Below are 13778 nucleotides of genomic sequence, written 5' to 3'. Positions count from 1 at the left end.
CAATTACGCGGGTAAACTCAACTCGGGAACACACACACAAACGCACGAATCCACACACGCACGCACAAATACACACACGCATACTCACATATACACCGCGAGAGAGAGAGAGAGAGAGAGAGAGAGAGAGAGAGAGAGAGAATGAATGAGAGAGTGAGAGAGACAGACAGGTAGATGACGGTGGAGGGAAGAAGGAGAAGGGGCAGACAGAGAGATACAGACAGACAGACAGAGAGAGACAGACAGACAGAGAGAGACAGACACATAGAGACAGACACAGAGAGACAGACACAGAGAGACAGACACAGAGACAGACAGAGAGAGAAACCTTTTTGTTGACCTGGAGAAGAGTGTCACTCGGAGTATTTCAAGAGACAGAGAAGAGAGAAGTGTGTGTGTGTGGGGGGGGGGGGAGGGGGGGGGGGGAGGGCGGGGGCAAGGGGAAGGTCAACAATGGAGACAGGCAGGGAAAGAGAAGAACACCAAAGTACGAATCAAATGCAACAGAAATAAGCAAAACAATCCGGAATTGTGTCTCCCGACATTTTTTATTAACTTTCAAGAAGAACCTATAACCACACCATAATGATTGTACTTCGAGTAACGTGCTAATGATTTTGCGCACAATGCCAATGCTATCAACTCGGGTAAATGATGTACAGGTTCTGCTGTTGAAAACGTCATATAATTTTCTAAATAAACAGCAATTGAAATGACTACACGCATTGCTAATCATCTGATTTACTAACCGAGATATTAACGAGATAAAAACCAGAAGTTGTGAAATTATACACAAATTGTAGCACAAAATCGGCTCTCTCTCTCTCTCTCTCTCTCTCTCTCTCTCTCTCTCTCTCTCTCTCTCTCTCTCTCTCTCTCTCTCTCTCTCTCTCTCTCTCTCTCTTTCTCTCTCTCTCTCTCTCTTTCTCTCTCTCTCTCTCTCTTCTCTCTCTCTCTCTCTCTCTCTCTCTCTCTCTCTCTCTCTCTCTCTCTCTCTCTCTCTCTCTCTCTCTCTCTTTGTCCATACCTCCTCTTTGTCTTCACTATGACCTGGTAAATATTCGCATAATTATTGTTTGCGAAAATCACTGTCAATTACACCACAGCGGCATGTTGCACTAATACAATTATGTGACATGTATCTTTACGGAGTTGTTTTAAAATCACCTGAGATTATACCAGCTATAAGATACATAACCCATCCCTAATTTGAACGATTTAACCTGTTTAAACAGCCAACATAAAGATATATATATACATCTATCCGCACTATATGCAACCGCTGCAGGGACACATCGGAAAAAGTTATTATCAAATAAGAGCAATAATTCATTACACTTACTGCGAATTATATTTATCGTTTGAATTCGTAGAGATTGAAAAAGGGAATGTTTACACGGTTATCTTCAAGCGTGCTTACCGTCTGAAATAAAGGCTAGGAGTTTTATGTGTTTTCTCTCCAAATTACCGATACCGTTGCTGGTGACAACGCTCGCTGGTTCGCAAAACGATCACCCTGTTTGTTTTCACTCCAGCCAAGAATTCATATATAAACGCGACCTACCACTAACGGTGTAACTGTAAGAAAACGCCGAATCACTGTCCAGATCCCTCCTGCTTCCTTTAAAGTTCATTTCATTCAAAACTTCATCACGTTTAAACGAACTACTGATGGTGCTGCCGCTGACAAAAGACGCCAATTCATTAAGATATATACCCTTTTTTTTCGAACTTCACTTCAGCCAAAACATTACGTTAACGCGAACCATGGCTACTACTGCTTTAAACAGCAGACGCAAGTTCACCATGACCAAGCCTATTTCCTTCAAACTTCACTTCAGTCACTTCACTTCACTAAGACCCAGCCTGCTTCCTTTTAAAGTTCACTTCAGTCAATTCATTTCACTAAAACCCAGCCTGCTTCCTTTCAAAGTTCACTTCAGTCAATTCACTTCACTAAAACCCAGCCTGCTTCCTTTCAAAGTTCACTTCAGTCACTTCACTTCACTTCACTAAGACCCAGCCTGCTTCCTTTCAAAGTTCACTTCAGTCAATTCACTTCACTAAGACACAGCCTGCTTCCTTTCAAAGTTCACTTCAGTCACTTCACTTCACTAAGACCCAGCCTGCTTCCTTTCAAACTTCACTTCAGTCACTTCACTTCACTAAGACCCAGCCTGCTTCCTTTCAAAGTTCACTTCAGTCAATTCACTTCACTAAGACCCAGCCTGCTTCCTTTCAAAGTTCACTTCAGTCACTTCACTTCACTAAGACCCAGCCTGCTTCCTTTCAAACTTCACTTCAGTCAATTCACTTCACTAAGACCCAGCCTGCTTCCTTTCAAAGTTCACTTCAGTCAATTCACTTCACTAAGACCCAGCCTGCTTCCTTTCAAACTTCACTTCAGTCAATTCACTTCACTAAGACCCAGCCTGCTTCCTTTCAAACTTCACTTCAGTCACTTCACTTCACTAAGACCCAGCCTGCTTCCTTTCAAAGTTCACTTCAGTCAATTCACTTCACTAAGACCCAGCCTGCTTCCTTTCAAAGTTCACTTCAGTCAATTCACTTCACTAAGACCCAGCCTGCTTCCTTTCAAAGTTCACTTCAGTCACTTCACTTCACTAAGACCCAGCCTGCTTCCTTTCAAACTTCACTTCAGTCAATTCACTTCACTAAGACCCAGCCTGCTTCCTTTTAAAGTTCACTTCAGTCAATTCATTTCACTAAAACCCAGCCTGCTTCCTTTCAAAGTTCACTTCAGTCAATTCACTTCACTAAAACCCAGCCTGCTTCCTTTCAAAGTTCACTTCAGTCACTTCACTTCACTTCACTAAGACCCAGCCTGCTTCCTTTCAAAGTTCACTTCAGTCAATTCACTTCACTAAGACACAGCCTGCTTCCTTTCAAAGTTCACTTCAGTCACTTCACTTCACTAAGACCCAGCCTGCTTCCTTTCAAACTTCACTTCAGTCACTTCACTTCACTAAGACCCAGCCTGCTTCCTTTCAAACTTCACTTCAGTCAATTCACTTCACTAAGACCCAGCCTGCTTCCTTTCAAAGTTCACTTCAGTCACTTCACTTCACTAAGACCCAGCCTGCTTCCTTTCAAACTTCACTTCAGTCACTTCACTTCACTAAGACCCAGCCTGCTTCCTTTCAAAGTTCACTTCAGTCAATTCACTTCACTAAGACCCAGCCTGCTTCCTTTCAAACTTCACTTCAGTCAATTCACTTCACTAAGACCCAGCCTGCTTCCTTTCAAACTTCACTTCAGTCACTTCACTTCACTAAGACCCAGCCTGCTTCCTTTCAAAGTTCACTTCAGTCAATTCACTTCACTAAGACCCAGCCTGCTTCCTTTCAAAGTTCACTTCAGTCAATTCACTTCACTAAGACCCAGCCTGCTTCCTTTCAAAGTTCACTTCAGTCACTTCACTTCACTAAGACCCAGCCTGCTTCCTTTCAAACTTCACTTCAGTCAATTCACTTCACTAAGACCCAGCCTGCTTCCTTTCAAAGTTCACTTCAGTCAATTCACTTCACTAAGACCCAGCCTGCTTCCTTTCAAACTTCACTTCAGTCACTTCACTTCACTAAGACCCAGCCTGCTTCCTTTCAAACTTCACTTCAGTCACTTCACTTCACTAAGACCCAGCCTGCTTCCTTTCAAACTTCACTTCAGTCAATTCACTTCACTAAGACCCAGCCTGCTTCCTTTCAAACTTCACTTCAGTCACTTCACTTCACTAAGACCCAGCCTGCTTCCTTTCAAAGTTCACTTCAGTCAATTCACTTCACTAAGACCCAGCCTGCTTCCTTTCAAACTTCACTTCAGTCAATTCAATTCACTAAGACCCAGCCTGCTTCCTTTCAAACTTCACTTCACCGAACTGCCGCAATCGCTACCGCTGATACACCATTTTAGATTCGCACATGCGCACATCTTTTTCTACGAGCACTTTTGCTTCTTCTTCCTCTTCCGGTTCCCTGTTTTTGAGAAAATGTGCATCCGCAGATCGTTTTTGTGAGAGTGTTTTCTTCTTCTTCCTGTTCCGGTTGATTTGAGAAAGCGTAGATTCAGTCGGCAGAAAAGTGCAATTTTGTAGTCTTTCAGCCCTGAAGTTGCTTTTGAGTGTTCGAAGAAAGAGTGTAAAGTACTAAAGATTCTAAGGATTACATCGGGCACACAAACACGCGATTTTCCTTTTTTCCCCCCCTTTGATTTGAACGCGTGCGCAGATCGTTTCAGTTTTGTGAGTATGTTTGTACTTCTTCCTCTTCCGCTTTCCTTCTTCGTTCCATGTAAACACCGAAACTGTTAACTGGTGTTATGAAAATGCGCTGGTTCGAACTTCACTTCAAAAGAACCCACGGACACCTGTTTGCTTTGACAGCGCAGTCCTCGTCCGTGATGTCTTAGGAGCATGAACTAACATTAATTTGGGTATGCGCTGGAGTCTTTTCTTCCTGAACAGTTTGAGTTTTGGAAGCTACAAATCAAATTCCATGTTAATGTAAATTTTAATGTCCACTACCGCTGCCGGCAGGAGCCGCCGTCTCACCAATACCCACCCCGCTTCCCGTCGTGCCATGTGCGTGGTCGGCATGGCCAGGGGTCTCCGTGAGCTCTGAGTGGCTGGGTGAACCAGTCGTGGTCGTCGCCTCGTTGGTCGCTGAGGACTGCTGCTCGCTCGGGTGTACATGCTCGTCCTCAAGAGCTAGGGTGATAGTTGGATTCTCGGACACAGCAGTCGCGGTCTGATTAGCAGCAACCCCGCTGGCTTGCTGATTAGAAGCAGCTTGCTCTAGGTCAACACTCGTTTCGCCTCTGATAGTCGCAGGACATGCAAGTGTAGATGTACGAGCTGCAGGTATAGGTGCAGGAGCAAAAGAACCCAGAGCGGGCTTTGGAGGACCGCCTCCTCGCTTAGCTATGGGCATGCCCGTGTTACTCCCCATATCATGGGCGGTATACTGTTTGAGGCAAGGACACACTACCGCCCGTAACGCTCTTCGGAACTTCTTGTTGTACAGGGGGTACACGAGAAAGTTGACGCCCGAGTTGAGGAACCCCAGAGCCGTTGAGGCCCGATAGGCGGCGTCGGAGATGTTATTAAATTCGCCCGTGAACTCGATGATGTAGTAGGGAAACCAGCAGAATACCAGCAGTCCGAACACGATTACGAACAGCTTGAGGGTCTTCATATTGGATCTCATGGATGTGAGGGCCGCCTTGGCCGTTTCTGTCAGGTCCGCACCTTCCGTTATGCCTTTCGGTCCGGAGCCAGGGACAGACTTGTAGATGGCCTTCTTGTGCGCGAGAGCCGTCATTGCGATGATGATGTAGACGACACCGGTGGTCACAGCTCCGGAGAAGAGCACGGGGACGTTGAGATACGCCCTGTATAATGTGGGGATGGACGCTTGCATGGTGCAATGGGCTTTAGTTCCATCGTAATGGTGGATGTAGAGAGGCACGGTGCCCCACAATAAAGCCGCAACCCAAACGATACCGATGGCAATCTTCACCTTCTCGGAGGTGACCTCACGAGTGTAGTAGAACGGTTTATTGATGTACAACAAACGGTCAAGGGCGATGAGAACCATGTTGAACATGGAGCAGGCAACAGAGAAGAAAGCAAAGGAGAACATTCCCACGCAAGCGGTGCCAGTCCTGTCAAACCAGGCCGCAAGAATCTGGTGGTTGTGGAGTCCCACAATCCATTCCATCACCCCCACAAGCATGTCTGTGCAAGCCAGGGAAACGATGTAGATGTTGGCACGAGTCTTCAAATAATCGAACTTGACCACGCAGATAACGACCAAGGCGTTAGCGATCAAGATGTAAGTTCCGATAACGAAATGAACATACGCCAGTTTATTTCGGCCACGAGGAAGTTCTGTCTCATTCCCATGCAAAGTAGAATTTGTCAAAGTTTCAAAAGTCGTAGTTACCCCATCATGATCAATTGCCATAGTTTACGAGTTTGTGACAGGTCCACACGATTGCTGTGTTTGAGTTCGTTGTTCGATCTATTGTGTATGGTGTCACGTAAGTTGACGTAATATGCAACGTACGTTGTCTAGTAAGTGATGACGTTTTTTTTACTTCGGGCAAATGTTTGACGTCAAATGTTCTGTGATTGGTTTCGGCGTTTTCCAATCTTTTGTGACAGTCTTGGACTGCACGAGTCAAGTCAAGTCAAGTCAAGTCTCTCTCTCTCTCTCTCTCTCTCTCTCTCTCTCTCTCTCTCTCTCTCTCTCTCTCTCTCTCTCTCTCTCTCTCTCTCTCTCTCTCTCTCTCTCTCTCTCTCTCTCTCTCTCTCTCTCTCTCTCTCCCTCCCTCCCTCCCTCCCTCCCTCCCTCCCTCCCTCTCTCTCTCTCTCTCTCTCTCTCTCTCTCTCTCTCTCTCTCTCTCTCTCTCTCTCTCTCTCTCTCTCTCTCTCTCTCAGTCCATATTACACACCGGAACGACCGAACTAAGGTATCAATAAATTACTGTTGTGCAGCGGGTTGAAAGAATACCCTATACCTCGGAGATATACCTTCACTCGGTCTCAACGACGTCACGTGACATGTTATATGTTGGAAGAGAATGCTGTCGCTTATTTTCCACCCTCAGTTCGGTAAGACTGAAACGATGCTCAGTCACGGAAAGAACTATCCAAACTTGCAAGCACAGCCGCGGTTGTCCTGTAAGTTCCGATCCATGTTAAACCCTCATCCTCAAAAGGAAAATAAGCGATAGCATTCTCTTCCACCATAATAACATGTCACGTGACGTCGTTGAGACGGAGTGAAGGTATATCTCCGAGGTATAGGGTATTCTTTCAACCCGCTGCACAACAGTAATTTAACGTTACCTTATTTTTTTTTTTTTTTTTGTTGTTTTTTTTTTTTTTTTTTTTTTTTTTTTTTTTTTTTTTTTACGTGTAATTCATTTTCTTGAAAAAACTGTCATCGCTTTACAAGCATGTAACCACTGATGAGTATCTGCAAAGGGAAAAGAGTCTTAACTTAATACAAGAATTGTGCAAAGCGATACACCATAAAAGGGTTTTATGTGAATATAAGTTCAAAACTAGATTATCTATGACATTCAAGAATAAGTGTGCTCGACAGTTTTATATGACACGCAGTTTTTTTTTTTTTTTTTTTGTTTTTTTTTTTTGTTTAATTTTTTTTATTCAATTAATAAAACACTAGATAACAAACATGGTATTTTCTGTTTGCACACATACTCTCTCATTTACATGCGGTTCAGAAAAACTTGTACATTATACAAAAGGACTAAAAATAGTCATACGTGAAAAAAATATACGTGTCAACATGTGTAGCATCAAAATGATCATATGTCATCATATATTGATCTTTTTTTTTTAAACAATATTCGCATCATAATGTATGGCTGTCTTTACATTATATCAAAGAAAATAAACAATAGTTTGTTTTTAATTAATAAAACTTCAGACTAACGAAATCTCAAAACAACATGATTTCCAAAAATAATTTCCAGTGTTAATCGTGAATCGGTTTTTTTAAAAATGCTTACGCACATCTTTGCGATTAAAATAATGTGATTAATCTTCTTCATATTTTTGCTGTTACTTTTTATACCAAAAAGCACATCTGTAACATTCAACCTAATTCTTTCACCAATGTTTACTAAAATGTACATTTCAATATATTTCCAAAACCTGAGCACTGTTGGGCACTCAAAGAAAAAATGCTCCAATACATCAAGTTCATCCTTACAATATGTACAGTTTTTATCAGCCTTCACTTTCATTTTACACAATAAAATATTAGTTGGATAAATGTTTTGCAATATTTTCCAATGCAATACACGTAATCGAACTTCACTAGTGACAGTGGCTGCTAAGTTCCAATTCTTTTCGTCAATTTCAAATCCTAATTTTCTTCTCCAAAATCCTTCTGAACAGGGTTGGCTGTATTGTTTTCCTACCAGAATCTTTCGAATTTCTTTTACTGATTTAACTTTTTTCCCACAGAAGGTCGGAATGTCACAGACTGAACAATTTACATCGTTTATATCGACATTTCTTAAAAGGAGATGTACAGCTATTCGAACAACATTGTACTCAAGCAATCTATTTGCAGTGTAGCCAGTTCTTTCACACACTTCTTCATAGGTAGCAAAACGTCCATTCTCACACACATCGCTCACATACATTATACCACTTTTAATCCAATCCGCAAAAAAGAGTGGGTTTCCTTGACAAATTATATCTTTGTTGTTCCACAACAAACCGGAAACAGAATTACCATTATTATCGACTTGATTGTTATCAAGCCATGCCTTCAACACATCGGACCAAAATTCCGATTTAATACTGTCCAATCCTTTAAATGGTTTGCTATTAATGTTCGCAAAAAAACACTCAAAGCGACTCCCAAAACGGAAAAACAGTGCTTTTGGGAGCCATGACCATTTCTGGTCTTCATTAGACAGAGTTAGGTTCACAACCCAGCTTAACAAAAAGGAACACTGCATCTGACGCAAATCAATCATATTTAATCCACCTTGCTTTACTTCGTTACATAAAACAGTTCTTTTCACCTTTTCAAATGCTTTTCTGTTGCAGTCTTTTTTGCGCCACACGAAGCGAAACATTAACCTATTAATTTCAGTTAGAACGTCGTCTGGTACAATCAGCGCCTGCATTATATAGACAAAATGTGGCAGAATAAACGTTTTGAATACACAGACTTTACCAATAATGCTCAAATTCCTTTTCTCCCACACGCAGATGAGCCTTTTTGCAACATTCACTCTCTCTTCCCAATTCTCTTTCACTTTTGACGCACGCATATAATTACAGAAATACACACCTAGAATTTTCATTTTGTCTGTACATGCAAAACCGCAACACTCATTCCTGCAATTCTTCCGCGACCCAAACCACATTAGTTTGGATTTTTGGTGATTTATGTTCAAACCTGATATTTCTGAAAATTTACCAATCAAAGCCAGGGCTTGGAACATGTCATGTTCATCTTGCAAAAACAATGTAACATCATCAGCATACAACAATAATTTCAAAACTTTATTCATATCTCCGTTGTTCCATAATGACATACCCTTTATATTTTTGGCCTCTCGAATTTTGATTGCTAACAATTCAACTGCTAATACGAAGGCTAGTGCGGAAAAAGGACACCCTTGCCTTATTCCGGAATCAATATTAAAAAATTCAGATAACCAACCACAATAGTTTACACAACTTTTTGCGTTTTTCATCAAAACATTAACCCATTTCACAAAATCAGTTCCAAAACCAAATTTTTCAAACATCTTCAACATAAACTCTTTGGAGATGCAATCAAATGCATGAAAAAAGTCAATTGACACCATCAATCCAGGCTTATTATGTAAATCTGCATGTTCTAAAACATCATCAACTAATCGCAATAAGGTTGAGACACGTCTACCTTTTATATACCCAACTTGATCCTCATTCACAACACTCCCTACAACATCAGAGAGCCGAAGAGCTAAACATTTCGCTAATAACTTATAATCTGTATTGGTCAGTGAAATAGGTCTCCAATTCTTTAAATCATTTCTTGATAAATCCTTCCCTTTATGAATCAGTGTAATTGCCGCTTTACACTGTGAATTAGATAGAGTTCCATTCTTAAAAGCAGAGTTAAAAGACGCAAGTATATACCTTTTTAGGCTCCTCCAAAAAAACTTATAAAACTCAACTGTTAATCCATCAATTCCAGGCGCAGAACCATTATTCATACGCTTTAGAGCTGACAAAACTTCTCCTTCTACCACTTCCCCTTCACAGCTGTCTTTCTGCTGATCATTTATTTTTAAAACCTTTGTTCCATCCAAAAAAGTGTCAATTTTTAAGCTCATGTTTCCCTCATCAATTTTCCGTTTATACAAATCAGCAAAATACGTTTTTTGGACGAGAATAATATCTTCTTGCGTTGTAACAATTCGTCCGTTATCATCTTTTACACTTTCCATTATTTTTGCGTTTGCTCTCGCCTTTTCTAACCCAAGAAAAAAAGGTGTGTTCCTTTCACCCTGCTCGATCCATTTAACTCTTGCACGCACCTGTGCTGCACGAGATTTACGCTGCTCTAACAGTTCTAACTGCAGCTTGACCTTCTGCCGTTTACCTTGCGTTTGAATACAGTCAGGGGAGATCCCAAGGGTTTTATCCAACTCATTTAATTCACCATACAGTTTTGCAACATCATTTTTAATTTCAAAACTTTTAAACTTACTAAAATTTTGGGAAAAATCCTTGATTCTCATTTTCAATAATTCCCAACCAAGTTGACAATCCTCTTCATCATCAAGTTGAAATGTGTCAAACATTTTGTTCATTTGATCAACAAAGCTCACATCATGCAACAGAGAATTATTAAATTTCCAATAACCCTCTCCTCTTACGACATCAGATAGTTTAATATGAATACTACAGCCTCTGTGGTCCGACGTCGCAACAGAGATTATGTCACAATCAACAATCTTTTCAAACACACTTAAGCTACTAAAAACGTAGTCAAGTCTTCTTGCCACAAATGGAATATTTTTTGACCATGTAAATTCTTTTCTATCTAAATTATGCATTCTCCATACATCGTATAAATCACATTCATTCACCAGGTCATTGAATTGTTTCACAACAACGTTTGAATGTTTCTCTCCACTTATTATGTCGAGCTCATTACTCATGACACAATTAAAATCTCCACACAACACTATATCACCATCTTCCTTTTTTAACATGTCTGAAACATCTGCAAAAAAAGTCATTTTCTCTCTAGACTCGTTTGGTGCATAAACATTTGCGATAATCAAACTTTGGTTATCACTACGAATCTTCACTGCAAGAATGCGCTTCGTTTCACACACGATCTTTACATGATCACAAACAAACCCTTTTTTTAATAATATAACCTGTCCCGCGCTATGCACGGTACTTTCGCTGTAAAACAGATCACCACCCCACTCTCTCCTCCATTCTTCACTGACATCTTTAGTAATATGCGACTCTTGCAAACAAATGACATCATACTTTTTGCTTCTGAAAAACGTAAACAAACTTTTCCTTTTTCTTTTGGTTCTTAACCCTCGAGTATTCAGCGAGAACAATTTCATGTTACAAGCCATTGTTAGTGTCCAGTATCAAGTTCTTGTTACACAGCACGTGCGCTAGTTGGCACTCGCATCAAGCCGTGCGTGTTTCTCCACGCCTTCTGTTGTTGGGGACACCCCCTCTGTCTCTTGGCGTGTCCGCTTGGGGGTATTTGACCGAGTGCGAGAGTCAAAATCGAGTTGTGTTTGTTTCTTGCCGTTCCTTTCCTTTGTTAATTGTCTACCTCTTTCTACGAGCGCTGATTTTCCCTGCTTCTGTTTTGGTTTGTGTTTTGCAGAGGAGTGTATGTTTGTGTTTTTGCTTTGAGGTTGCCTGTTTGTCTGACTTGAGTTGCGCAGCCCTTGTGAGGGGGTGTCGTCTGTGGAAGCTTGGAATTCCTTGCTGACGTCAGTTGTCTGGGTTGTCTGGGTATCTTCCCATTCGTCCTCTTCCGTCTCTCCATCACCACTTGCGTCATCGGTATGGGAGTCCTGCACGGGGCCGCTCTGTCCATCCTCATTGGTTGGTTCGGTTGGTTCGGTGGGCGCGCTGATGGGATCCCACACTGACGTGGGATGTGGGCGGTCACACACTGGATCGCCCTGCTTGTGGCCGCTGCCCTTACACGCCCTGCACGTGATAGGGTTGACACATGTCCAAACTCGGTGGCCTGGCTGGAGGCAGCGGGAGCACTGGGGAATCCCCTTTTCTGTTTTGGGTTGCTCTTTGTGGAAGAGCCTTGCTTGGAAACTTCCAACTTTCAGTTGTTTGTCTAGAGGCTTTGCTGGCACATTTATGAACACAAAACGCCTCCCTGTCAGAAAGCGCGTCAGTTTTTCATCTTTGTCTCTTATTTTATCATGAATAATCTTTGATCGCATAACACAACCAACTCTCAGAAGAGCGGTCTCTACATCTGTGCTGGACACAGAGAGAGGTAGATCATCAATCCATAGCTTGGTCGCGGGGACTTCCACTCCGTCGGTGCCCCTAAGAATGTAGGGGTTCGTACCCTTTACCTGAACTGAGAGACCTCTCAGAGCAAACCCCTCTAGCAACAGTTGGTTACGAACCTGTCGAGAAGCCGGATAAATACGCCACAGACCTCTGATCTCCTGGGCACCAATGATGCTTTCTCTCCCGGTAACACGCTCACAAGCCAAACAAAGTTCGAGGGCGCTGTACCTTTCTACGGGGGGCGTCAGGGGCGGGAGAGAGCGTTGCATGACAAACACCGGCTCAGTGAGCGAGGTCGCCATGTTGGATGACCGTCACTTCGGTTCACACACAGGAAAAAGTTACCTTAGTTCGGTCGTACCGGTGTGCAATGGGTGGAGGTCCTCAGTCTCTCTCTCTCTCTCTCTCTCTCACTCTCTGTCTCTCTCTGTCGGAGACTCTCTCTCTCTCTGTCTCTCTCTGTCTCTCTCTCTCTCTCTCTCTCTCTCTGTCTCTCTCTCTCTCTCTCAGTCTCTCTCTCTCTCACACTCTCTGTCTCTCTGTCTCTCTGTTTCTCTGTATCTCTCTCTCTCTCTCTCTCTCTCTCTCTCTCTCTCTCTCTCTCTCTCTCTCTCTCTCTCTCTCTCTCTCTCTCTCTCTCTCTCTCTCTCTCTCTCTGACTTCGTTCTGATTATTTTCATATTGATCATATCTGTCCATAAAGCATCAGTGTTTCATAACGCAAGAATGTACGTATAGCCTACAACGTGTATAATATATAGTCCTGTGAATAGTTTTTCTGCCTTTTTATTTTTTTAATTTTTACTGTCATGCTTTTCTTTTGTAATTGTTTTACGTTTGTATATATATATAATATGTGTATTTAAGATTAGAATAGTCCCTCTCTGGGCGAGGGCTGGTTGAAAAGAAGCTCGTTTATATTGCTTATGCCACAACCCTCGTAAAATAAAATTTTATCCCCGAGTACGCAGTACTAGGGTCCTGCAGACTTTAATTGTGTGTCTGTCTGTCTGTCTGTCTGTTCGTCTCGACTTAACAGCTTATTGCTGGGAAACTACTGGGCGCAGTTCGTTCAAAAGTTGATACACTAACTTGATAGTAGGTCCGATTGATCGTATTAAAACTTCATAATGTTACCTGGGACCTAAATGCGAAATATTCCACAAAAACGGGGGGAGGTTTGGCGGTGGGAGTACAACTGCCGTGCAGCTAATGGAACAGCCAGCTAGCTGGTGCGAATCACGTCCGCCTATGGCCAAAGTGATCCGGGGTCGATTCCCGGCATGGGCGGTCTATATTTTTTTTATTTTTTTTTTAAATTCTTGTTTACTATTGTTTATTATGAACGTTTTAATGTTTTATTTCACTCTAATAATTTTTTTAATTGTGTAAAATAAATAATTTATTTTTTTTTTTTTTTAAATCCAAGTGACCCGGGTTCGATTCCCGGCATGGGCGGTCTAATTTTTTTTTTAATTCTTGTTTACTTGCGTGCGTGTACCACTGCGCGAGGAGTATAGGCATTTGAGTTCACTGGCGAATGTCAGATTTGTTGGCTTGGAGGAAAGCGTTTCCGACTATGGCCAAAGGGATCCGGGTTCGATTCCCTGCATGGGCGGTCTATATTTTTACTTTTTTTTTATTATTTTTTTTTAATAAATTCTTGTTTACTATTGTTTATACTGGGGGAGCG

At 42.0% G+C, this 13778-nt stretch overlaps 1 protein-coding gene across 1 annotated transcript; it reads right to left on the bottom strand.

Moving 5' to 3' along the window:
- Positions 1 to 3747: 3747 nt before the first annotated feature.
- On the bottom strand, positions 3748 to 6062 carry LOC138956869 (D(1)-like dopamine receptor). The gene has a single exon (XM_070328092.1). The coding sequence runs from the start codon at positions 5979 to 5981 to the stop codon at positions 4527 to 4529; it is 1455 nt and encodes a 484-aa protein (XP_070184193.1). The 5' UTR covers positions 5982 to 6062; the 3' UTR covers positions 3748 to 4526.
- Positions 6063 to 13778: the final 7716 nt, after the last annotated feature.

The sequence above is a fragment of the Littorina saxatilis genome, linkage group LG2 (genome assembly GCF_037325665.1).
Source record: "Littorina saxatilis isolate snail1 linkage group LG2, US_GU_Lsax_2.0, whole genome shotgun sequence".
Taxonomy (NCBI): Eukaryota; Metazoa; Mollusca; class Gastropoda; order Littorinimorpha; family Littorinidae; genus Littorina; species Littorina saxatilis.
The sequence above is the reverse complement of the archived record's forward strand: the minus strand, read 5'-3'. Positions and strand labels throughout refer to the sequence as shown.